Raw genomic sequence first — 27357 nt, forward strand, 5'->3', positions numbered from 1 at the left:
CAGTTTGACCTCCCACAGGGCTGAAAGTGGTGGGCAGGATGGAGGCTCGACCATCACTGGAGTGTCCTCTGAGGAGGCTTCTCAGACACTTGTCTGTGGCTTTTCCTCCAGATGGGTACCTATGGGCACAGTTGTCTCCTTGTGAGGAACAGTCACCTGGAGTGAGGTTAGTGTCCTCCATCTTCTGTTACCTTGCTGTTGATCCTGGAGTGTAGATCTGTGCACATGTCCAACAGACTCTAAGTGTGTTTGACCTGGGTGTCATGGCAGCTGCCAATCATCCCATGAAGGCAGCCAAATAGTCATGTGTCTGAGGCAGCAGGGTCCCAATTCACTACCCTTACTGGATTTATGGCCCTGTTATAGGCCATTTTCTCTTGGAGTGAGAGAAAGGGAGGGATTGAGCAAAATGAAAATGGTTGGCACAGTTATTAATGTTGGTACAACTGAGGATAAAGTGCTGACATTTTCCAAGTGAGTGAGTACACAACGCAAAGGCCAAGCAACTTTAGTGGAGGCTTGTGGGAGAGGGAATAAGTGGGGAAAGATGCAATGTTCAATAGGAAGAGGGGTAGAACATGAAGTTTTGTGGGAGGTGGGATCAGCAGTACAAATCCAGTGAGTGAGTTAGTAAAGAGAAGATGTTGGGATTTATCCTGGCATAGCAGAGGAAGTCATTGACCTTCTTGTAGCATTGCCACATCTTTCTCCAGACAGTTGAGATTGCACTGACCTGGGTGGTAACCTTAGATAAGGTCAGCAGGGTCTGGTGTAGTGACCTCATCTACATGGCCCACCACTGCACCATCACATCCCCTAGTATTTCCCTGTCCCTATCTGGAAAGCATGGTGTCAATTTCCTCTATTCCAATATGTCCAGGAAAATGTCTCGATCTATGCAGGACATCTCTGAACTGTCACAGCTTGACTAGATGCATGGCAGCTATGAAATATAGTGCCAGTGCTAGGTACCTCATGACGAGTCGGCAGTGTTGAGTAAATCCACCGACAGCAAATTGGAGAATTGGACTAACATCAGACGACCAAGGTGCCATAGTCAAATGAGGTGAGTTTGGGACAATATGGTAAGAAAATGTATGGAACATCACAGAGAGAAACCCTCAATGAAACGCAACAAAAACGGTACTTAGCAGATTTCAGTTAAAGTTCAGCTCACAGCTGGGTCAGGGGTATAACAAGCCACATTATCTTTTTACAGCAACTATTTTCTGGTAATTGTTTGAAGTTCACTAAAATGTTTTCAGTGTGTTTGCGAATGAATGTATGAATAAATGTGAGTGAAGAGGTGAATAAATGCACATGTAAGTGTGTAAGTAGGTAAAATGGATGGAAGAAGTGGTTAAGTGAGTAGTGTAGCAGCTAAGTGATATGTGAGTAGAATGGTAAATGGGGACTGTGACAGTTGGGAAGGATGAAAGTGGCGAAGGTGACAACAGTACAGGGTGATTGTTGAACTGGAAGAGAGGGTAGCAGGTGTTTGAGTGGAATACTGCTGAGTGAGGTAGTAGGTGGAAAAGGTGGCAATGGCTATATTGGCAGTAGGGTTAAGCAGTAGGGTGATAAGGGTGTAGGTGTGTTCGGAGCAGTTGATTTGAGTAAGGAGAGGTTATCAGGTTGATAGCCAGTTATGTCAAGTCAGGTGGGTAAATGAATGGTTTGGGCTAGTCTAGTTGTGTCAAGGGGTGGGCAGCTAGAGTGAACTTGTCAGCAATGTTCCCTCTATTCCAAGTGGCTGCCCCATAGGTCTTGCATGGTGAACACGCACCAACACCATTTGCAGCATTGACTTCTGGACCTCAGAGGTTCAAGTTCTTTTATTTGAGCATTTTTTTTCCTTGCTCAAAATAAAAATGAGCAAGAATGCTGTTAGTCACGTTGAGTTGGTGGAGTAGTCAAGTTAGGTTGGTTGGGAGGGGAATGGAGATCTGCGGACATATGCAAAGGTGCAGTTGTCCAGGAATGTTTACAAGAGTTGGATTAGGATTTTCAGTTTACCATTTTCAAGGTAACTATCCAATTATCCATATTGCAACAGTCTGAGGACACTCACTTTTAAATACCATTTTTCAGAAGGTTCTGGGGAACAGGGGAATTTCCCATTGGAATTACAGACCTCCTGAGCAATTGCACAGAGTCAATGCATTGGGTCTTCCAGACTCTGAAAGGTCTGGGCTATTTTAATCTCTGTAGAGACCAAGAAATTTATTTTAAGTTATAGAAAGCTACTGAAAGAATCATGCACTGTATTTGCTGTTGTAATAAATAAATTGAAAGCAACATTGATGAACTGGAGATTGGAAGGTCTAGGCCAATATTTGCTGATTTTTCATGAGAAAAATTCTGATAAAGGGTCATTGCCATGAAAATTTAACTCTGTTTCTCTCTCTGCAGTGGTTATCTGATCTGCTGAGCAATCTAGCATTTTCTGTTCTTATTTCAGAATTTCCAGTTGTGCAGAGAAGTGGCAGTAACCTTCCTGCTGAGCTGGATGTTATGGGTTCAAATTCTGAGGAAGGGTCACCAGACCCAAAAGATTAACTCTGATTTATCTTCACTGATGCTGCCAGATCTGCTGAGATTTTCTAGCAATTTCTGTTTGTGTTTCTGATTTACGGCTTCCACAATTCTTTCAGTTTTTGTTATAGGTTCAAGTCTCACTTAATGGCCACAAAAGGTGTGATTGTCATGTGGCCAAGCAGCTTGATTTCCAGCCAGTAAATCGGTAAGTGGTAAGAGGGGGAGCGTTTCCGCGTCAGCCATGCAATGGTTCCTAGACTCCAGATAAACGGGGAAGGTTACTCTTGGTTGTAAAACCAGCAACCAAATCCAAAATGCCTTGTGTGGTAGCAACTTCATGCAACATAGAAAAAAGTTGGAAAAATATCAGATTTACTACATCTGGAATACTTTGCTTTTCATTGAACTTTTTCACCCATCTTGTGTGACCTTCTACTTTGTAATTTTTTAACCATCTTTATTCTTTCATGTGAACTGATTTCAAGGATGACTAGTTATTATTGAACAAACATTAATCTTTCAACTTCCAATCACCAAGGACGCCTGATCACTGGAAAGGGTCTTCAATTAGCAGATATTTGAAAGTAGATACTTTTTCTCATAAAAACACATCCCCAGTTAACATTCAGTAGAAATAGTCTAAAAGTAATATTCATTCTTGTACTTTCTATTTCTGTGACCAGGATTAGTTTCTAATGGAAAGTGTTTTTTTAAGGGGAAGCTAGATAAATGTAGTTTTTAAAAAATTAATTCATGAGATGTTGGTTTTGCTGCCTGGGCCGGTATTTATTGCCTATCCTGAAATTTACCCAGAGGCAATTAATAGTCAGCCACATGGCTGCATGTCTGGAGTCACATGTAGTCCAGAGCAAGTAAAGAGAACAGATTTTATTTCCTAAAGGACATTGATAAACCAGACACATTTTTATAATAATTGACAGTGGTAACATGGTTGTCATTAGACTTTCATGTAGTGGGAAGAAATGTATTGCAGGATAATTGAAGATAAAGAATAGTGAAGGGAGTATAGAACATAAATACAGGCACAGACCAGTGGGACAAAATGGTTTGCTTCTCTGCTGCCTGTTCTATATAACCCTGAATAGCATAACATATTATTAAGCTTATATATTTCATCTTACATTAGTAAGAACTAACAAGTAATGGAAATCTAGGATCTTATAGGTGTTGTGAATGCTGTTATGGTACAAACTGTTGTGTTCATAATTATTTCCTTACCAATGCCATGAGAGCAGCTCCAAGACCAATGAGAGGACTGACAGCAATAATAACAAGGGTTAGCTTCCAACCACTGACAAATCCCAGGAGGAATCCACTGATAAAAGTAGTGAAACGTTGAATAAAAATTCCAACTTGATCAGCGATAGCATCATTGATTTTATTAATATCACTGCAATAAGATGAAGAATTTTGAAGGTACTTGTGTCATCAAAATGTCTTGACAGAATTGTAATGTTAAAGGATCATCAAAATATTGCTAACAATTAAAGAATAATCTCTATCAAATACTGTGAACCATTTTCCTTCACTCTCACACATACAGTAAACCTTAATTATTGTTCCGAAAGAGGTCTCTCACTTTGCATTGTAGTGTTGCAGAGCTGCAGATGTAAAATCAAGCCGAACAGAAAATAATGACTGCAAACATATCAAACTGTGCACTGATATCTGACAACAATGGCAAAGTATTGTGAAGTACCTATATTTAGTAACTGATTTCACTTCTTCCAAATGTGACAGGACACAATCTTCTCTTGTTCACACGTCAACTTTGCATATTTATTATTATTAAATGTAAAGCAAAGATTACTCCTTATTGGAGCACATGCTTTCATAGCCAGAATAAATTTGTTTTATGAAGTTTAATAATATACTCACTCTGACATCCTTGTGTTCAATTCTCCAGCAGAATTACAGTCAAACCAACCAATCTCCATTCTCATAATTTGTTTGAAATAAGCTTTCCTTATTTTTTGAACCTGTCGGGCTGCTGCTGTAACCCAGAAACATATCTAACAACAGAAGATATAGCATAATTATATTTGCATATTTGCATTTACTGCTACCCTCAGCCTTTACAATAAATGGGGAATTGAGCTTATGGCTTAGAGATTAGATGGAAATGTTATGGTTTTTATTTCTAGTTTAGGATTTCAATTTACCCCAGAACGGTGAGGAAAGACTCTCCTCTCACCCTGTCAGGGATAGGTGTTCTGTATTAGATGAATTTCATGTGTCATATTAATGGAGTAGAATTAGTGGAACTCTATCATGTTATACATGACTTGAGAGCATTAAATGTAGATGTTGGTCTCAAAACAAATGTTGAAAATGTGTTGCTGGAAAAGCGCAGCAGGTCTGGCAGCATCCAAGGAACAGGAGAATCGACGTTTCGGGCATCAGCCCTTCTTCAGGAATGCTTCCATTGCTCTCTTGGGAAGACAGTTTCAAAGATTGACAATTCCCTCTGAGAAAAGACATTCTTCTTCATCTCTATCTTCAACTATTCTATTCAATCCTTTATTCTAAGACTATATTATCTAGTATAGATTCCCTCATAAGGGGAAACATCCTCTTAGCATTTGCCTGGAAACCCTGCTCCGAATGTTATATCTTTAAATAAGATCAACTCTCCATCTTTTAAACACCAATAAGGACCCAACTTGCTTAACCTTTCCTCCCAGACGAACTCCGCCATCCCAGGAATCAATCGTTTCTCTGAAAAGCTTCCTTAAATAAAGTGACCAAAACTGTAGGTAACAACACTCTAAGTGAGCCCTGTAAATCTGCGTCTAGACTTTCCTTCTTTTATAGTCTATCCTTATTACTGTAATGATCAGCCTACCATTTGCCTCCCAAGAGCTAATTTCATTTTCATAATCATTTTTTGTTTCATTTATGAGAACTTACAAATCTGTCTGCCCTTTTATACTTGGGTTAGTTCAGGGAGGCGTAACATGGACAGGAGCAGATGTTACCTGTTTTTGCGTTTTTCAAAACGAACAAAGAGTGGGTGATGAGGTTGTGATGCATGGCATTGATAGCTTTTTGCAATTACGCCCCGATTCAAACCGCAAAGGAGTAGGTAGGATTAATGTCACCTCAAACATCCCCCTGCTTTGAAGGCAAATTGTTTGTTAAGTGGCAGGATAGAATTTTGGTAGGAGTGGGTCTTGGAATTACACCTTTTCAATGGCATCATGAGAAACATAGCTATTACAAAATTAGTTATATTAGCAACATCTTTGATCCACATTCAACATCTGTTTCCATTACATTATCTGTCAGTGCATTCTGGATTATTCCTATTTGTTGTGCAATTATATTTTCCCTCATTTCACCATTGCAAATTTTGCCAATTAACTGAAACCTTTGCATTGTTTTCTAACCATCAAGCTATTGTCCTTCTCCCTATTTGTAAACCAGCAAATTAAAAAGGAGTATGTAACACCATTGGAAAACGCATAATTTACATGCTTTAATACTTCAAAAATGCTTCGGAAAACTTAATAAATAAGAATGCACTTTCTTATTTTTGTCAGTAATGTAAGGAAAACAGATTGGTGTTCACATCACAGAACAATTCAGAATGTCTATGCATGTCAATAACATTCCCCATTCTTGAGAAAATTCCTCCTTCTGAATAGCTATCCAATTCAAGGTTGATATAACAGCAGAAAAAGATATTTACAAAAATGAACACATTATTAACTTTCTCCATGGAGCCATGAACAGTCATCAGTTAAAACAAGCTTACAATTTATTACTTTACGAAAGATTTAGAATTCTGCAATTAAACGTTCATTTGTATTTGGATATCAATACTTAAGACAATGTTGACCATTTGGAACAGCAATTGGCTAAATTGGGTCCTGATCACAACTGCTGTGTTGTTTAATATTAAGAAGCATAAGATAATTTTAATATAGCTGCTATCCTTCTATCATTGCACAACTCAAAATATTCTCAATTTAACTGCATTATACAATTTAGTTTAGAAATCATGCTGAAATGTATGATCTATTGTTGGAAATTATGAGTTGAAAACTAGATTCACTTAAAACCTACCTGACAGTAGCCCAGTAAGAACACAGACAGTCCTATTGCAATGTAATAATAAGCAAACATGGACATTTCGTGTTCGATGTCTAAGACCCTGGGAAGACAAATTCAAAACTTTTGGATCACATATCTAATTTATTACTGAGGTACACAGTAGTGGTGGCAATTTTATTCATAAAATATTTGCCAGAATAAGTAAGAATCAGATTATTAAAGTTGTATTATTTATACCAAAACACACCATTAGCTTTCTTTGAAATAAAGATCCTGATTTTCATAACGTCTGTTGATCCATTAAACATTTATTAGAATATTTTATCACACTATATTTCAGGTTATATTAGGCATAATGCAAATTTTCATGGTAGGCATTTCAAGATAACAATATTTAAGTTATTGCAATTTGGGAAATCATCAAAATTATAAGCATCAAAATGATCAAGTAGTACCATCCTACTACTAAACTTTGTTTCACCTTATCTGTGAGTGGCTATCATTGGATGTTCCACACGATATGAAAAAGCGCAGTCCTGGAAAAGCACAGCAGTCAGGCAGCATCATAGGAGCAGGACAGTTGCCGTTTAGAGCCTAAGCTTATGTTCAAAATGTTGATTCTCCTGCTCCTCAGATGCTGCCTGATTGCTGTGCTTTTCCAGCACCACACTTTTTGACTCTGATCTCAAGCACCTGCAGGACTCATTTTCTCATGTTATTGTGCTCAATATCAATGTTATTCTTCACTTTAATTAAAGGATTGCTGGAGGATGTCTAAGAGATTGATTTTTTTTATGATTCATGCTAAGCGTGTGCAAAGGTTTGGTTTTGGACAATACATTTTTGGAACAAAGTTTCTAATTGGCACCAATCATCCACCAAAGCTTTGACATAAGGTCCACTAAAGGACCTTCATATGCTTTTACAGTCATTTAATTGCATGCCCAATGAGGCACAGGTTTAAGTTGAAAAGAACTTGACAGTTACAATTATTATAAAGTAACCTTGCTTGGTACTCAGAATAGTCTGAAGGTTGGGCATAAATCTGTCATTATGCTCTTTATCCATCTAATCATAACACAACCAGTCTACTTGCACAAAAACATGTTAGATAGCTGTTGCTAGCACAGTGATGATGCCCGAAGGCCAATTCCAGTGCTGTAAGATTCTGTGATTGTTCAAACAAACAGATCTGAACTAGAAGAGAGTGGAGAGGTTAAAAGTTAATAAAATTTTGAGACCCTGATGTTCCAGCTTAATAAAGCATGGAGAGAACATACAGAAATATCAGAGGTTTCATTTAAGTTCAGCTTTAGGGCCATTTCATTTATAATACATATTGGGGGAGGTGATGTCTAGGCTATTAATCCAGAAACTCAGCTAATGTTCTGGGCAGCTAGGTTCGAACTCCATCACAGTGGATGGTAGAATTTGAACTCAATTTTTAAAATGTTTGGAATTAAGAAACTACCGATTACTATGAAACCATTGCCAGTTGCCATGAAAAGCCCATCTCACTCATTGCTGTCCTTCAGGGAAAGAAATCTGCCACCATCACCTGGTCTAACCTACATTGAATTTTAGACCCAAGGCAATATGGTTGACTCTCAACTGCACTCTGAAATGGCCCAGCAAGCCACTCAGTTCTAGGACAGCTGGGGTCAGACAAAAAAATGCTGGCCAACCAGCAATTCCCATGTCCCACTAAATAATTTTTTAAAATAAATTCTCTGGCATGTCTATTACAGCTTTTGGTCTTGTATTTTGGGTCCTTTAACATCATCTGTCATGGTGAAATTTAATATGGTGACAAATGTTAGTTAATTGCCAGTTCCAGGGTACATTGCTTCCTAATCTGTGTAGCATTTTTATTGTTACATTTCTGAGATCATGGTGCTTCAAATTACAGTGTTTCCTGTTCAGTTTGAGGATATTCAGCTCATAGCTTCAAATCAATTATTTTACTCTTCTCTAAAATTCTAGAAGTTATTAACAAACAATAGTCAATAAAAATATTTTCAGTGATTTCAACAACTTTATAAAGTTCCAAAACATCTATTGCTTCCCTAAATGAATTATGGCATATGAATTCTTATTTATTACTGGTTGCAGATGAGTGAATAGGATTCAGGACAAATCCCATCTTTAAATGTTTAGAAATTGCAATGCATTTGATCCAAATACATTTTAAATACTGGGATATTTTCTGCAATAAAAGCAGACCATGCAGCTTCTTCTCGTGAATTTTGCACCAGAAGGCTCATCCCACTCGCCTGAAAATTTTGTGCACCACGCATGTAGGTGTATCACAGGCTAATAATGAGTCAACACCTTGACAGAATACTGAGACTCACCCAGAGATCTCAATACCCTGTCCATCTGCTTAAAGCAGAAGGCAAGTAAGTGAATAAACTAAAAAATGGACAAAGATTCTGAAGAGAAAGTAAGGCAAATTGGCATCAACTTACCCACATTGCACTATTTCATTTTTTTGATTATGGTACTCTGACCCATTCACCCAAGTTATGACGCTGGTATTATGATTGCAAATCTTTTCCTGGTCTTTCAATTCTTGTAATTCGATGTCATATGCAATAAAGGTATCTGCCAACAAACCAAACACCAATAATATGGCAGGTTGGGCTACTCCATGAAGCAGAGCACAGGTTCCTCCACATACCATCAGGGTAATTTCATAATAGGAAGCAAACCTGAACTGGGAGAAAGATCATTTAAAATTACATCTAAGAAAAACAGTTGCTCTTCATTTTCCATTTCAGAAAAATGTACAAACAAAGACCAATGACTGACAATACAGTGACAAAACAAATGAGTAAAGGAGTAATTGGTGCACCAAAAATCTGTTTATGACTTTAAAATATTAACAGACTTTTAAATTTTATATGGGGGTCGTTATAAAGTTTAGTGTACAGATTATTCTAATTTGGAAAATGCCATGTGAAAACTTATAACATTAGTTACTACATTTCCCAATGTGATGTGAAGGCATCAAGAGTTCTTATCTCCCACTTCTAAGCCAGGAGGCCCAGTTTCAAGTTCCAGTAGCTCCAGAGGTCTGTAATAACATCTAAAACAGGTTAATTCCAAAATATGAAAGAACATCAATTTGAAATGTTTACCTGCTTTCCTTTTCAAAGATTTTCTGTGATAATCACAGATTTTCAATAACTGCAATATTTTAATTTTATATTAATGTATGAAATCACTGCCAATTCTCCTGCAAGAAGGTACACTTTGGAGAAGCTTGTCCGGTTTCTCTGACAGAATGCTCATTTGTCTCTGTTCCCTTTTGAAACAAAACAATTATATCTCGACCATTTCTGGCACTGTTGAAAAGTCACCAAATGAATTTTGGCACAGATTTTCGATGTGGAATTTGAAACATGGCCCCATAGCTGAATTATATTACTCTTCTGATGCTGTGCTCAAACATTAATGTCCTTATTGACCAGGAGGCAGGTTTGAACCTTGTTGGACAGGCTGAGTGCCTCTCGGAAGCAGGAGCTGTCTGCCCACTGCCAATGATAATTAGAGCAAAGAACAAAAGGACAATACAGCGCAGGAACAGGCTCTCCAATCCTCCAAGCCTGTGGTGCCGACACATTTTGTCCTTCCATACTGAAACCGTCTTCACTTAGAGGATCTGTATCCCTCTATGCCCTTCCTATTCATATATTCATCCAGGTGCTTCTTGAATGCTGTAAATTCTTTTCAGTGTTTCAAGAAATGTAGCATCATAACTGCTTTTCTGTCTGTCATTCATGTGGGTTTTACAACTCCCGACCTTGCAATGAATCTGAACAATTCTTTTGTATTATGTTTGTTCTTGGAATGTGGACAGTGCTGACAAGTTACATTTGTTGCCTGTTCATAACTATTCTGAAATGAAGATCGGCCAACATCTGAACTGGAAGCTACTGCTGTTGATTGTTTTCTCATGGTAGTTTTATGGAGGAAATTCTTGGGCTCTAACAACAGATTCTGACAACTTATGTTTATATAATGCCATTGAGGTAGCACCATCACTGAGCTATATAAGGAGATACTGAGGCAGATGTTTGGTCAAAGAAGTTGGATTGAAGCGGTATCTTAAGGGAAGTTAGAGAGGTAGAGGAGCAGAAAGATTTGTGGAAAATTTCAGAACTTAGGACTTTGGGAGCTGATGGCAGGGTTATTACTGGTGAAGCAATCAGAATTAGGGATGTATAAGTGATTAGAATGGGAGGAGAGAGCTGTAGGAAAGTTTGTAGAGCTGAAGGATGTTGGACAAATGGTCAACAATGAGAATGTTTAAATATTCAAATCTAGAGTTAAGAAAAAAATTGGAAGAAGATGTTGGCATAGGTGACCTGAGTCAGGGTGGAGTCAAGTGATGTTAGAGGTATGAATTGGCCAGATTGAAGAGGTGACACATCCATAATGAATGTTGAACAATCCATATTTTAAACACCATCATCAGCCATGAACTACAATCAGAAAGCTAGTGCAGATCTCAAGGAAGGAAAATTGCAAAGAATGAAGCACTCAGCATGAAGGGTTTTGAGTCCATAAAGTAAAAGGACTTAGTTTAAAGCTCTAAATGGAGGTGAGACCCACAATAAGGAAAATGTCTGTCATCTATAAAAGCTTAGGGCAGAAGGCATGAAAAGTGGTGGAATCAAAGAATCATAGAGTTTTACAGTGCACAGTATATGTTGGTGATTAAGAATTTGTGCAGTGTTATGGAAAAAGTCGCATTTGTTCACTACTGACCATACATCAGAGCAAGGCAACTAGTTCAGAATATTAGTTAAATCAGGGATACAAATTGAGAATTTACACAAATTCTCTTTTATTTAGAAGATCTTAAAGAACTTTAAGATATCCTAAATTAAACTAGTCCCATTTGCCAGCATTTGGCCCATAACCCTCTAAACACTTTTGATTCATGTTACCATTGACATTTCAGGTGTAACCTTGCCTCAGGACTGGGAATGGGTGTAGGGGGAATTGCAGATAAAAGGGGTGGCAGGGGAAAAACACCTCATCTACCGCCTGGGCAGTCTACTGCCCATAGGACCCAACACTGAGTTTTCCTATTTCAAAGTGGGTGGCACGGTGGCACAGTGGTTAGCACTGCTGTCTCACAGCGCCAGAGACCTGGGTTCAATTCCTGCCTCAGGCGACTGTCTGTGTGGAGTTTGCACGTTCTCCCCGTGTCTGCATGGGTATCCTCCAGGTGCTCCGATTTCCTCCCACAGTCCAAAAAATGTGCAGGTCATGTGAATTGGCCATGCTAAATTGCCTGTAGTGTTAGGTGAAGGGGTAAATGTAGGGGAATGGGTCAGGTTGGGTTGCTCTTTGGAGGATCAGTGTGGACTTGTTGGGCTGAAGGGCCTGTTTCCACACTGTAAGTAATCTAATCTAATAAGAGGCACCTACCTTCCCATCTCCTGACTCTCTTCCCAGCCCTTTCACTCCTCCCAGTGACCTACTGGATTCATTCCTCCCCTCTGCCTGTCTTCACCTATCCCCTGCCCCTTCTAATCCCTTTATCTGCAGCTCCCCTTACACCCACCCCAGTCCAGAAGAAGGGTTACACCCAAAACATTGACTCCTCCATCTCCTGATGGTGCCTGGCATGCTGTGTTCTTCCAGCATCCTGCCTGTCTATCCAAGAGTGTTGAAGCCAGTCATTAATACGCCATAAAATGTGAGGCCTTGGTCTTTAACAGGAATAGTGGGTGATTTGGTGGCTGCAGCTACGACTGGTGCTTCTGTTCAGTATTGAGGCTCCCCTGTAAGTGCCACTCATGATACATGCTGTTTGTTGGCAGTCTGAAGAATGCAAAATATATTGCACATGGCCTAACTATGGATGTAATTGCTTACATCTTACTTTGCAATAGTGATTCTGTTGAATACGTTCCTGTTGAACTATCTTCTATTTCACAGCTTGTTATGTGAGGTAAGAAATATCTCAAAAGAGACTCAGCAAAATTCCTTTAACATGCTTAGGAATACTGAGCCCTTTGTCAGCCAATATATCAGCCTCTTCCACACTCAACAAAAGTGATTCATCTATTGTTTCCTTATTACTTAAACATTCTCAAGGGCACAATGTTTGCTTAAACATCTGTTTAGAATAGACACAAAGGTAAGCATGATGATTAAAAAAAATATATTTGCAAATAGTTAAGATACTTTGTGATATGAAAAGGTACTTGGAGGTCAGTTTGCAATGGTTGGTAATTCCTGCTGTAACTCTTCATTGAACTTATTGCCCCCCTTATAGGAACAAAAAGGAGCAGTTCATCCAGATAAGAAGGCAATGATGGAAAATGCAAAGGAAAATAATCTCCTATGAAAGTTCTGAATGTCAGTTTACAGAATCCTCTCCTAGAAACATCCAAGTAACATTCAAAGCCAGTGAACACATCACTTCCTGATTTATCAACTCTTATGGGTGATGCATTTCCCATTCCTGAAAGTTTCGTCAACATCTGGCGTTGTACTGTTGTGAATTTTGAAGTCTTTAAGCATTTGATGTATTTAGGCATTTGACAGTCAATTTTCAATATAGTTACATAATTGGGAGGTGGAATGGAGCTGGTGATGAGGTGACGAGTGCGGGTTGCTACTGGCGAGTGAGAGGGGGATGATGGGTGCTGGGTGGTGGCAGGCTTTTGTCAACGGACAATTCTATCCTGAAATATGTAAGTTAGGGGTATGTAATTTATGCCTGAGACTCTGGCAGCTCATGACAGAATTACAGCAATTTTCATATGAAAATGAAATTTCAGGTTTGTACTATTTAAAATCTTTGTTACATTAGCCATCTTTCACACAGATGAGTGCGGGTTGCTGATGAGTGATAGCTACTGGTGAGTGAGGGGGTGATGATGGGCGCTGGGTGGTGGCATCGGGTGTATAAGGTTCTAAAAGGGGACGGCAAACAGCCAGAAATCGTGTTACATATTGGCACTAATGATATATAGCCAGGAAAAGGATCGAGGATATAAAAAGTGATTTCAGGGAGTTAGGATGGAAGTTGCAAAGCAGGACGAACAGAGTAGTGTTCTCTAGTTTACTACCAGTGCCATGAGATAGCGATGCGAGGAACAGGGAGCGGGTGCAGCTTAACACATGGCTGTGCAGCTGGTGTAGGAGGGAGCGCTTCAGATATGTAGATAATTGGGATGCCTACTGGGGAAGGTGGGACCTGTACAAGAAGGACGGGTTGCATCTGAACTGGAAGGGGGCCAATGTCCTGGGCGGAAGGTTTGCTCGAGTAGTTCGCGAGGTTTAAACTAGTATGGCAGGGAGGGTGGGAACCTGAGCTGTATACTGGAGGTGAGAGTTGATGCAGATGAGGCAATAGCAAGAGGAAGACCAGCTAGTGGGAAGGATTTTCCTGGGAAGGAACCAAGGGATCAGTTAAAGTGTGTTTGCTTTAATTCAAGGAGTATCAGGAATAAAAGTGATGAACTTAGAGCATGGATCAGTACCTGGTGCTATGATGTTGTGGCCATTACAGAGAGATGGGTTTCTCAGGGGCAGGAATGGTTGCTGGATGTTCCAGGGTTTAGAGCATTTAAAAAGAATAGGGAGGGGAGGAAAAGAGGAGGGGGTGTAGCACTACTAATCAGAGAGGGTATCACAGCTACAGCAGCTTCCATTTATGAGGAAGATCTGCCTACCGAGTCAGTATGGGTGGAAATTAGGAACAGCAAGGGAGCAGTCATCTCTTTAGGGGTTTACTACTGGCCCCCCAATAGCAGCAGGGAGATGGAAGAAAGCATAGGTCGGCAGATTTTGGAAAAGTGTGGACGCAGTAGGGTTGTTGTAATGGGTGACTTTAACTTTCCCAATATTGACTGGAACCTCCTTCGAGCAGAAGATTTGAATGGCACTGTTTTTGTAAGGTGTGTTCAGGAGGGTTTCCTAACTCAGTACGTTGACAGGCCGACGAGGGGAAGAGGCCATTCTAGACTTGGTGCTCGGAAACGAGCCGGGGCAGGTATCAGATCTTGTGGTGGGAGAGCATTTTGGAGATAGTGACCACAACTGCCTCACATTCTACATAGCTATGGAGAAGGACAGGATCAGGCAAAATGGGAGGATATTTAATTGGCGAAGAGGAAACTATGATGCAATTAGACATGAGTTAGGAAGCATGGATTGGGAGCAATTGTTCCATGGTAAAGGCACTATAGACATATGGAGACTGTTTAAGGAACAGTTGTTGCAAGTGATGAATAAATATGTCCCTCTGAGACAGGCAAGAAGTAGTAAGATAAAGGAACCTTGGATGACGAGAGCGGTGGAGCTTCTTGTCAAAAAGAAAAAGGTAGCTTCCATAAGGTGGAGGATGCTAGGGTCAAGCTCAGCTTTAGAGGATTACAGGCAGCCGAGGAAGGAGCTCAAAAATGGTCTGAGGAGAACCAGGAGGGGGCACAAGAAAGGCTTGGCAGAACAGATTAGGGAGAACACAAAGACATGTGAGGAATAAGAGAATGGTCAAAGAAAGAGTAGGGCCGATCAGGGATAGCACAGTGAATTTGTGTGTGGGATCTGAGGAGGTAGGGGAAGCCCTAAATGAGTTTTTTGCTTCTGTCTTTACGAAAGAAATGAACTTTGTAGTGAATGAAACCTTTGAAGAGCAGGTGTGCATGCTGGAATGGATAGAGATAGAGGAAGCTGATGTGCTGAAAATTTTGTCAAATATTAAGATTGACAAGTCACCAGGCCCGGACCAGATTTGTCCTCGGCTGCTTTGGGAAATGAGAAATGCAATTGCTTCGCCACTTGTGAAGATCTTTTCATCCTCGCTCTCCACTGGAGTCGTACCTGAGGACTGGAGAGAGGCAAGTGTAATTCCTCTCTTCAAGAAAGGAAATAGGGAAATCCCTAGCAATTACAGACCAGTAAGTCTCACGTCTGTCGTCTGCAAGCTGTTAGAAAGGATTCTGAGGGATAAGATTTATGACCATCTGGAAGAGCATGGCTTGATTAAATGCAGTCAACACGGCTTTGTGAGGGGCAGGTCATGCCTCACAAACTTTATCGAGTTCTTTGAGGATGTGACTAGAAAAGTTGATGAGGGTCGAGCTGTGGATGTGGTGTATATGGACTTCAGCAAGGCATTTGATAAAGTTCCCCATGGTAGGCTCATTCAGAAGGTCAGGAGGAATGGGATACAGGGGAACTTAGCTGTCTCAATACAGAATTGGCTGGCCAACAGAAGACAGCGAGTGGTAGTAGAAGGAAAATATTCTGCCTGGAAGTCAGTGGTGAGTGGTGTTCCACAGGGCTCTGTCCTTGGGCCTCTACTGTTTGTAATTTTTATGAATAACTTGGATGAGGGGATTGAAGGATGGGTCAGCAAGTTTGAGGACGACACAAAGGTTGGAGATGTCATTGACAGTATAGAGGGCTGTTGTAGTCTACAGCGGGACATTGACAGGATGCAGAGATGGGCTGAGAGATGGCAGATGGAGTTCAACCCGGATAAATGCGATGTGATGCATTTTGGAAGGTCGAATTTGAAAGCTGAGGACAGGATTAAGGATAGGATTCTTGGCAGTGTGGAGGAACAGAGGGATCTTGGTGTGCAGGTACATAGATCCCTTAAAATGGCCACCTAAGTGGACAGGGTTGTTAAGAAACCATATGGTATTTTGGCTTTCATTATCAGGGGGATTGAGTTTAAGAGTCGTGAGATCTTGTTGCAGCTCTATAAAACTTTGGTTAGACCGCACTTGGAATACTGCGTTCAGTTCTGGTCACCCTATTATAGAAAGATGTGGATGCTTTGGAGAGGGTTCAGAGGAGGTTTACCAGGATGCTGCCTGGACTGGAGGGCTTATCTTATGAAGAGAGGTTGACTGAACTCAGCCTTTTTCCTTGGAGAAAAGGAGAAGGAGAGGGGACCTAATTGAGGTATACAAGATAATGAGTGGCATAGATAGAGTCGATAGCCAGAGACTATTTCCCAGGCCAGAAATGACTAACATGAGGGGTCATAGTTTTAAGCTGGTTGGAGGAAAGTATAGAGGGGATGTCAGAGGTGGGTTCTTTACACAGAGATTTGTGAGAGCACGGAATGCGTTACCAGCAGCAGTTGTGGAAGCAAGGTCATTGGGGACATTTAAGAGACTACTGGACATGCATATGGTCACAGAAATTTGAGGGTGCATACATGAGGATCAGTGGTCGGCACAACATCGTGGGCTGAAGGGCCTGTTCTGTGCTGTACTGTTCTATGTTCTAAATTACCAAATGTGAAATTAAGTTTCTTAGGTTATAAACTAGACAAGAAATAATCAAAGAAATTCACTGCCATATGAATATTATCTTTTTGGAAAATTATTCTGAACACTTGAATGTTTTACATAGAACACACAGAATAAATATAAAGTGCAAAAATATTGGCAATAAAAGTCAGATTTACCAGCTCAAAAAAGCCGATCCTAATGTTTTCTTCTTTTTTCTGTGTTAATCTTTAAATACAACAAAATTAAATGTCAATTTAACTCCTGGTCAGCCCAACATGAAGAAATTGCAGTCAGCATATAACTAATATTTTTATTTGATTATTTGTACAATACTTGGTCTAGGCTTACATCTCTCCATTTTTTTCACTTTTTGAGGAAGGTTTTCCATTTACTGTGTAGGTATTCCTGGAAACCATGAAACAAGAATACAGCTCAGAGTAAGTTAAGGGAGTGAAGGAGAGAAAATAAGTGCCATTCTAACAGTGTTCAAAGCAAAGCATTTCACTGTCCATGGAATAAAACACATGCACAAAGGCATTTTATTTATAAGCAGATAAGTAAACTTCATCAGTGTACTCACCTTCGATGAGAACCATCTATATCTGCAACAGAGAAAAATGTTTATCATACAATACAGCAAAAGGAAAGGACACCTTGCATTTATTTATCATTTTTAATAAGGAAATTTATAAGGATATATTAAAAAATGGAAATGATTCAAAAATGAAGATATTAGTTGAAGTGAGCAAAAACTTATTCAATATCATGAGTATCTTAAAAAAAATGAAGGCATTAAAGGAACATTGTGACACAAGAGGATATGCACAGATGGAGACCATTCAACTCCTTGTGTTGGTTCCATTTAATAAGATCATAGCTGATCTGTATTCTAACCTAACCTGGCTCCATATGCTAACAATCTTGGCTGCTGAAACTCAAACAATCTCAGATTCAAAAATATTAATTGCATTAGCAACCACTGATTTTGTAGGAGCAGATTTCTATCACCCTTAGCATGTGTGTATTTCTTAATGTCTATGTGACTTGGCAATGAATTTAAGGTTATGTTCCCTTGAGCTAGTCTCCCCACTAGCAAAATAAGCATTGTATCAACATTTTGCATTCCTTTCAAAATCTTACAGTGCTCAATCAAATCTTGACATGACTTTTTCAATGTCAGGAAATGCATGCCAATGTTTATTTATTTTCTCTTTATAACCTTACCCTTAGAGAGCTGGTAACATTCCAATGACTTTTTCCTGCATTCCGCCCAAGGCCACTGGGAGATGAAGGGTATGGTGTAGATGATGTGGAGGGGAATTCTATAGGGGATTAAGAGACTGAAGCCAAAGTTGCAAATTATAGAATTGTTACAGCGCAGAAGGAGGCCAATCGGCCCATTGTGATTGGAACAGCTCTTTAAATGAGCATCATTACCTAGCACCAATCTCTAGATTTGTCCCCACATTCTTACACGTTATTTTTCATCAAATAACCATCCAAGTCCATTTTCACTGCCTTTATTGAGCCTGTCTCCACCACAGCTCGTGGCAGTGCATTCCAAACCCTCACTACTTACTGAGTGATGTTTTCCCTCACTTTACCCTTGCTTCTTCTGCAGATCATTTTAAATCTATGTTTTATTGTTCTTGTCCTTTCTGTGAGCAGAAGCGTTTCTCTCTCTCTGCTCTATCTGGCATGCTTTTGATTTGAAAACTTTTGTCATATCTCCTCTTACTCTACTACTCTCAAAGGAATATCATCCCACCTTCTTCAATCTATCCTTGTAACTAAAGTTCCTCAATCCTGGAACCATTCTAGTAAACTGCTTTTGTACTCTCTTCAAAGCATTCACATCCTTCCAATAATGAAGCACGCAAAATTGTACACAATACTTCAGTTAAGGTCTAACAAGTGTATTTTACAAGTTCAGCATCACCCCCTCATTCTTGTAATCTATGCCCCTATTAATAAGGTTGTATACTTTCTCTCTTTGCTCTTCCATATTCAATGATCTGTGCACATAAACACACGCACACACACTCCCCTCCCCCCCCCCCCCCACACACACACTCCCCCCCACCACACATACACACACTCCCCCCCCACACACACACACTACCCCCCCTACACACACACATACTTCCCCACCCCCACCTAGGTGTTTACACCCTTCTACATCCCCCCTATTGTAGGGCAAAAGGAAATAACTACACAAGAGTTCAGGAAAGGATGTAGGTCTGAAGGACCTTATAGTATGAGGCAATTTAAGAATGAACATTAGAAAATTAAGCTATTAGACAACAAATTAGAACATAAGTTAGTCAGTGAGGGCAGCACCTACAAGTGAGCAGGAACTAATATGTGATAACTAATGTAAACCAATGTTTTAGATGCAAGTTTAAAGAAGTGGAAAGGTGCAAGTTGAATTAATTGGAAAATGACAAAGCTACAGATACACCATTATCATTTACATCTACAATTCTATCTCCAACTTGAAAAGAAGAGTTTCATTGATGGCACTAACCTGTACTTATTTGTTTTCTCTTCTATTTCACCATGTGAATATAAGCATCAAAAGAATAGATCCTGGTTGATGCAAGAAATAGTCTAAGATAGGATGGCAACTAGGTAAGGTTTGAGTTAATTTGATGCTCCCTCAGATCAAAATTGGTTTAATTATATTATTACTTGATTATGTCAGCTGGTTCAGAAAATAACTATTATTGAATCACATTTCGGACATTTGTGGTAAGGGAAAGGCCAAATTTTATATGAATTTTACTGAGAAATTATTTAAAATTCTGAGGGATTGCCATGATTAGAGTCTCATGGGCAGATACTCATGGACTTACAACAGGCCACATTGTCAAAAACTGTGGTGTTGGAAAAGCACAGCAGGTCAGGCAGCATCCAAGGAGAAGGAGAGTGGACATTTTGGGCATAAGCCCATCATCAGTAATGTGGAGGGGCAAGGGGGCTGAGAGATAAGTGGAGTGGTGGGGGTGTGGCTGGGATAGTTGGTATAAATTGGTGGAGAAATGTTTAGCTGCAGTAACAGAATTAACTTACGTGGATCAGCATTAAGTTAGGATGATGGTAGCATTGAGAAGAAGATAAATCCAAGGTAATAAGGTCTTGGCAGAACAATGAATCGTACAAATTGATATATAGGATGTTCTGTACAAACCACAGCTGCAGATGTCTGGAAGAGACAATCTGATAAGACATGTCAAGGAGCAGACAACTTGAAGTTTGTAATTTAGCAAGAATTGAAAGAAAAGTGATTTGGAGATGCTGGTTGTTGGACTCGGGTGTACAAAGTTAAAAATCACACAACAGCAGTTTGGACCATAACCTGGTGTTGTGTGTTTTTTAACTTTTAAAGAAAAGTGGATGTTCTGAAATTGAAAGAGTTCGGGTTGGAGGATTTGAGCTATAGGGAGAGGGTCAACAGACTGAGGCTGTTTTTCCTGGAACATCGGACACTGAGGGGTGACAGTATAGAGGTTTATAAAATCATGATGGGCATGGATAGAATAAATAGATAAAGTCTTTTCCCTGGGGTGGGGAGTCCAGAACTAGAGGGCATAGGTTTAGGGTGAGAGGGGAATGATATAAAAGAGACCTAAGGGGCAACATTTTCACACAGAGTATGGTACAAGTATGGTATGAGCTGCCAGAGGGAGTGGTGGAGACTGGTACAATCGCAACATTTAAAAGACATCTGGATGGGTGTATGAATAGGAAAGGTGCTGGCAGGTGGGACTAGATTGGGTCGGCATGAACGAGTTGGACTGAAGAGTCTGTTTCTGAGCTGTACACCTCTATGATTCTCTATAAAAGTATGATCCCATAATAACAGAGACAAATGATGAGTTGAAAGGAGAATGCTAGGAATTCAGGCAAGTTCACTGAACTGTGAAAGTTATTGAGTTTCAGTCTTATCAATGGAATAGATGTTGTCTAATTAGTAAAATACTTAATGTAGAAATATTTTGAGTAAGGTCAGTAAATTTCATCTTAGAAGACAGCATGTGAAGCAAATGAGTTAAAGTTGTAGCTGCAAGATAGAGGATAGTGTCTACCTGGCCTTTCAAGATCAGGTGGGACAGAAACTGCTCACAATTCATTGGCTAAATAATTCTAACTTTAGGTGTAACTATATTACTTTATATATAGCTAAGCTTATATTAGAAATGATATTATGAATATTATAGCAATTAGTAGGAATTAGCATCTTTTTTGTATCTCCTGTAGTAAGGATGGTAGGAAATGTAAGATGGATAACAGAATTTGATAAGGAAAGCAATGAATGCAAAGAATAACAAAATTCAAACAGTCCTTAGAGATAAGCAAGTCTGGCAAATGCCCGAGAAAGAGTATAACCATTAACATTGGAATGGTAATTTATAGGGTATGTTGTAAGGCCCCAAGGTTTGCAAACATCATGAAATTCTGGGGCATCTAGGGCTGTCCACAAAGATATCCATCATCAATCACATGTTTACAAGATTGGATGCGTAGATTGGGGGACATGGCTAACAATCATATAAATGTTGCATGTAATTGGTGTAATGCAAGATATATAAAAATACTATACCTGAGTGAGACCCAGAGGGTTCAGTCATCACTGTTCCAAGAACTTGTACCATACTGCATGGTAAAAGAGCTCTAAATAAAGATCAATTGTGCTGCTAAACAAGGAACTCAAGACTCCTCTTCAATATCTCTCCCCAACAATTGTTGCTGTGACTAGGGTAATGCATCCGGGCATTATCAACTGTGTGGGGTCTATTTGGGTGAGCATGTTTCATATTCGCAGAGGGGAAACCCTGAAGTTGATCCTGGCTGTAAGCTGCAGTATATAAAGAAATAAAGGGGAGAAAAGAGTTGTGTTGTGTTTAGTAGACAATCAATTGACCTAGTTCACAGTGGGGAGAGTTGAATCCCACAACAGGCAGGATAAAGCCTGAGAAGGGTCTGCACTAGAAAGGCATTGAGCTCCACATCAGGATCTGTGGGTGGAAAAGCAAACTAGGAGAAACATAAGACCACAGCAGCCGGAAAGGATCCAAAAGGAATTGTGTATAAAGACAAAGGTAAAAGAATATGGGGCCCGGCGGAGTCGTTGGTACAAAGTGTACATAATTGCAATCAGAAGCTGATCATGAATACTATCAGTAGGGGGGTTATGATCTGGATGCCCCAATACCAGAGGAGAAAACTTGATGGTAGGGAGATGGAAAAGATAAATATGAGAAGGCAATTTTAATTCTGACAGCCCTCATCAGACATATGGCCAGTGATAGAAGGGAACAGTGAGGGTGAAGGCTCTCAGATGTGAGAGTTTTAAGCCAAGAGGATGGATGATGGTCATAGTAAGGAAGAGATCAAGTACTCTGCTCTACTCAGAGGGCAGTGAGAACGATGACGTTGACTAGAATGGGTTAGAGAATGAAGCGTATGTGCACCGATATAGGGACGATAATGGGTGGGATCACTATCATCCTATGAATCAGAAAGACTTGCGCCTATAGCTCCTCTGTGGACTGTAGTTAAAAATTGAAGAGATAAATAGTGTAATCTATAGGAGAGGAAGAAAGTTCACCCAGAATCTTTGACCCCAGCAGAGAGACAATGTTATTGAACAAATTGACCAAATGCTTAAAGCTAATTGGAACTCCACAAAGCCATCAAGTTTTCAAAGAGAGTGGTAAAAAGAAACAAAAAACAAAGAAGATAAGGCCTTAAAAATGTAATTAGCACTTTGAATTAAAATCAAAAGACAATTAAAAGAGACATTTTTTGGTCAACAGATATTTATCGCAGCCAAGATTTACCTCCATTGTGACTGTGTTATATAAATGTTGTGATTTGGAGGTGCCAGTGTTGGACTGGTGTGTACAAAGTTAAAAGTCTTACAAGACCAGGTTATATTCCAACAGGTTTATTTGGAAACACTAGCTTTTGGAGCGCTCTGAAAGCTAGTGCTTCCACATAAACTTGTTGGACTATAACCTGGTGTTGTGTGATTTTTAACTATATAACTGTTGGTTCTGGAGTGTGAAACTATTGTATGGCTCAATCTCTTTACAAGCAAAGAATTAACAAAAAGTTAAAAACTGAGATCAGAAGAAAGTAACAAAGTGTTCATAAAAGAGAGAGAGAGCCCAGCTGTGAAGCCTGAACGAAGTGTTAATTCTTTGTGGTCTGGTTTTTGTGCACCTTCATGCATTGTTTGCTAAATATTGTCTTGTGTAATATGTGTGTTTTATTCCTGGAACTCAGGACCTGGGAATAGTTTGAGTTTAGTTTACATTTTGGGAATATATGGCAATTTGAAAGTGCAGTGTGTGCCTGGAGCAGTGTGGAACATATATGATTAATGTAACATCCCTTTGAGGAATTAGCAAAGGTCATGTAAAGAGAGACCTGCTATGAACTATTGATTTTGAATAGTTTCTTAAAATATGCTAAATATTTACATCTTGGAAATGGCTACATTTGATTAAAGTTAATTGAAGAAGACAAGATTAAGTCAAAAGACATTATCTCCTTCTTCCTCAAAATAATGTATTATCTGTGTTAAATTAGATTACTTACAGTGTGGAAACAGGCCCTTCGGCCCAACCGACATGCACCCACCCACACCCATTCCCTACATTTACCCTGTACCTAACACTATGGGCAATTTAGCATAGCCAATTCACCTAACCTGCACATTTTTGGACTGTGGGAGGAAACCGGAGCACCCGGAGGAAACCCACGCAGACACGGGGAGAATGTGCAAACTCCACACAGTCAGTCGCCTGAGGTGGGAATTGAACCCGGGTCTCTGGCGCTGTGAGGCAGCAGTGCTAACCACTGTGCCACCGTGCCGCCCACAACCTGTATTCAGGTTGAGTAAAGAGTCCTCAGTAAATGTTTAATTTCAGAATCTTGATTTTTAACTTATCATTTTGGACTTCCATTTTCAGGTTAAAGTGAACTTCCAAATATTATTTTAACACATGGGTAAGTCTTTAATTCCGAATGATAAGATTTTCTCATCTTAAATATTCATTGGTGTGAAAGTATCCAAGCAATAGAGAAATTGGAATTTTGGAAATGCAAATTTCTTTCAACAAAATTATCTGATGATATGTTCTAAAATCTGAGAAAACTGGAATTAAAAAATGAGTAGAATCTACGAAAGGAAGTAGACTTGTCCTCCATTCAGAAATGAATTATAACAAATGGCTCTTAATCTATACTGGAGTAAGAGGGGCTGTTGACGTAATTATGTCCAGGAATTTTTGGTCTACCCCTACTAAACCAGCAGTAAGCCACCACTAATTACCACATTCTGCATGAAGTAGAATAGATGGATATTGTTTTATTTTCCAGGTAATTGAAGATACTGATGGCTTTCACCAATGACTACAAATGCCAGAACCTGTCGGCAGACTTTCAATATTGCAACAAAGTCATGGATGAGACATCCTCATGCCATCGAACCATTTGTTAATAACACATTTCAACATTGGAGAACTGCTGTGAAAACATTTAATGTATTGAGAATCAGGAATCTCAAAACCACTATGACTGGGTATGCTTAAATATGTCATTATATTAAGACTTACACGGCCTGGCATCCAAAAGCATTTAAAGGGAATAGTTAATTAAATTTTTTAAACAATTTTGGAGATGATAAAATGCATGCATGCTGTCTCAGTGGTTTAAATACATAAAAATTGTTAGTGACTCTGAAGGAGTCAACAAAATATTAAATTTTGACAAATTTATAAAATATCTAGAATGAATTATCAAGAAACTTTTTCTTAAAAAGGGTCATCTCAGAGAAACAACAAAATAATTTTTTTCCTGTATCAAAAAGAAATGCTTGACTTCTGGTTTAAGATATTACAAGATTATGTTTCATGGACTATATATCTCTCCAGAGCTCTGAAATTAGATAGGATGATTTGTAAAATTGGATGGGAGGAAGTGATTAAGGGTGGAGAGTTTTGGCAGAAGAGGAACAAAACTTAAAATAATAGGCTGTAATGGAAATTGAGACTAACATACATTTTAGTGAAAGGAAAGTTTAAATAATAGAATCCCTGCAGTGTGGAAGCAGGCCATTCAGCCCATTGAAACCACACAAACTCTTCAAAGGACATTCTGGATTAGTGGTGCTGGAAGAGCACAGCAGTTCAGGCAGCATCCAAGTAGCTTCGAAATCGACGTTTCGGGCAAAAGCCCTTCATCAGGAATAAGCTAGAGGAGGGTGGGGGTGGGGAGAAAGTAGCATAGAGTACAATGGGTGAGTGGGGGAGGGGATGAAGGTGATGGGTCAAGGATGAGAGGGTGGAGTGGATAGGTGGAAAAGAAGATAGGCAGGTAGGACAAGTCCGGGCAAGTCAAGGGGACAGTTACTGAGCTGAAAGTTTAGAACTAGGGTGAGGTGGGGGAAGGGGAAATGAGGAAACTGTTGAAGTCTACATTGATGCCCTGGGGTTGAAGTGTTCCGAGGCGGAAGATGAGGCGTTCTTCCTCCAGGCGTCTGGTGGTGAGGGAGCGGCGGTGAAGGAGGCCCAGGACCTCCATGTCCTCGGCAGAGTGGGAGGGGGAGTTGAAATGTTGGGCCACGGGGCGGTTTGGTTGATTGGTGCGGGTGTCCTGGAGATGTTCCCTAAAGCGCTCTGCTAGGAGGCGCCCAGTCTCCCCAATGAAGAGGAGACCGCATTGGGAGCAACAGATACAATAAATGATATTAGTGGATGTGCAAGTAAAACTTTGATGGATGTGGAAGGCTCCTTTAGGGCCTTGGATAGAGGTGAGGGAGGAGGTGTGGGCGCAGGTTTTACAGTTCCTGTGGTGGCAGGGGAAAGTGCCAGGATTGGAGGGTGGGTTGTTTGGGGGCGTGGACCTGACCAGGTAGTCGCAGAGGGAACGGTCTTTGCGGAAGGTGGAAAGGGGTGGGGAGGGAAATATATCCCTGGTAGTGGGGTCTGTTTGGAGGTGGCGGAAATGTCGGCGGATGATTTGGTTTATGCGAAGGTTAGTAGGGTGGAAGGTGAGCACCAGGGGCGTTCTGTCCTTGTTACGGTTGGAGGGGTGGGGTCTGAGGGCGGAGGTGCGGGATGTGGACGAGATGCGTTGGAGGGCATCTTTAACCACGTGGGAAGGGAAATTGTGGTCTCTAAAGAAGGAGGCCATCTGGTGTGTTCTGTGGTGGAACTGGTCCTCCTGGGAACAGATCCAGCGGAGGCGGAGGAATTGGGAATACGGGATGGCATTTTTGCAAGAGGTAGGGTGGGAAGAGGTGTAATCCAGGTAGCGGTGGGAGTCGGTGGGTTTGTAAAAAATGTCAGTGTCAAGTCGGTCGTCATTAATGGAGATGGAGAGGTCCAGGAAGGGGAGGGAGGTGTCAGAGATGGTCCAGGTAAATTTAAGGTCAGGGTGGAATGTGTTGGTGAAGTTGATGAATTGCTCAACCTCCTCGCGGGAGCACGAGGTGGCGCCAATGCAGTCATCAATGTAGCGGAGGAAGAGGTGGGGAGTGGTGCCGGTGTAATTACGGAAGATCAACTGCTCTATGTAGCCAACAAAGAGACAGGCATAGCTGGGGCCCATACGTGTGCCCATGGCTACCCCTTTGGTTTGGAGGAAGTGGGAGGATTCAAAGGAGAAATTCTTAAGGGTGAGGACCAGTTCAGCCAAACGAATGAGAGTGTCGGTGGAAGGGTACTGATGGGGACCTCTGGAGAGGAAAAAACGGAGGGCTTGGAGGCCTGGTCGTGGCAGATGGAGGTGTAGAGGGATTGGATATCCATAGTGAAGATGAGGCATTGGGGGCCAGGGAAACGGAAACCTTGGAGGAGGTGGAGGGCGTGGGTGGTGTCTCGAACGTATGTGGGGAGTTCCTGGACTAGGGGGGATAGGATGGTGTCGAGGTAGGTGGAGATGAGTTCAGTAGGGCAGGAACATGCTGAGACAATGGGTTGGCCAGGGTAGTCAGGCTTGTGGATCTTGGGAAGGAGGTAGAACCGGGCTGTGCTCTTCCAGCACCACTAATCCAGAATCTGGTTTCCAGCATCTGCAGTCATTGTTTTTACCTCTTCAAAGGACATGCCATGCAGATCCACCACCCCACCCTATCACCCTGAATTTTCCTAACCTGCACATCCCAGAATACTATGGGCAATTTAGCATGGCCATTCCACCAAACCTGCATAACTTTGGACCGTGGGAGGAAACCAGACTATAAGGAGGAAACCCACAGAGACTCAAGGAGAATCTACAAACTCCACAAAGTTAATTGTCTGTGACTGGAATCAAACCTTGGTACCTGGCGCAGTGAGGCAGCCGTGCTAACCACTGAGCTGCTCATGAAAGCACAAAACTGATAGCTTCCTCTTAGTCTTTTTATTCTTGTCTTTTCTTTTAAGGGAACTGTATTTGATGATTGAAGTATTGG

The 27357-nt window shown here is 40.5% G+C and overlaps 1 protein-coding gene across 2 annotated transcripts in view; it reads right to left on the reverse strand.

The window, feature by feature from the left end:
• Positions 1 to 27357, reverse strand: part of LOC140482293 (bile salt export pump-like) — an 83832-nt gene that overhangs the window by 44070 nt on the left and 12405 nt on the right. For both annotated transcript variants that reach the window (XM_072579530.1, XM_072579529.1), the window contains exons 3-9: positions 17473 to 17494; positions 17241 to 17297; positions 17069 to 17117; positions 9084 to 9331; positions 6628 to 6715; positions 4438 to 4571; positions 3778 to 3949 (exon numbers count right to left, since the gene is read on the reverse strand). In XM_072579530.1, coding sequence (XP_072435631.1) covers positions 3778 to 3949; positions 4438 to 4571; positions 6628 to 6715; positions 9084 to 9331; positions 17069 to 17117; positions 17241 to 17297; positions 17473 to 17494 — 770 coding nt within the window. The remainder of the gene's footprint in view (positions 1 to 3777; positions 3950 to 4437; positions 4572 to 6627; positions 6716 to 9083; positions 9332 to 17068; positions 17118 to 17240; positions 17298 to 17472; positions 17495 to 27357) is intronic.

This window comes from Chiloscyllium punctatum, chromosome 10, assembly GCF_047496795.1.
Source record: "Chiloscyllium punctatum isolate Juve2018m chromosome 10, sChiPun1.3, whole genome shotgun sequence".
Taxonomy (NCBI): Eukaryota; Metazoa; Chordata; class Chondrichthyes; order Orectolobiformes; family Hemiscylliidae; genus Chiloscyllium; species Chiloscyllium punctatum.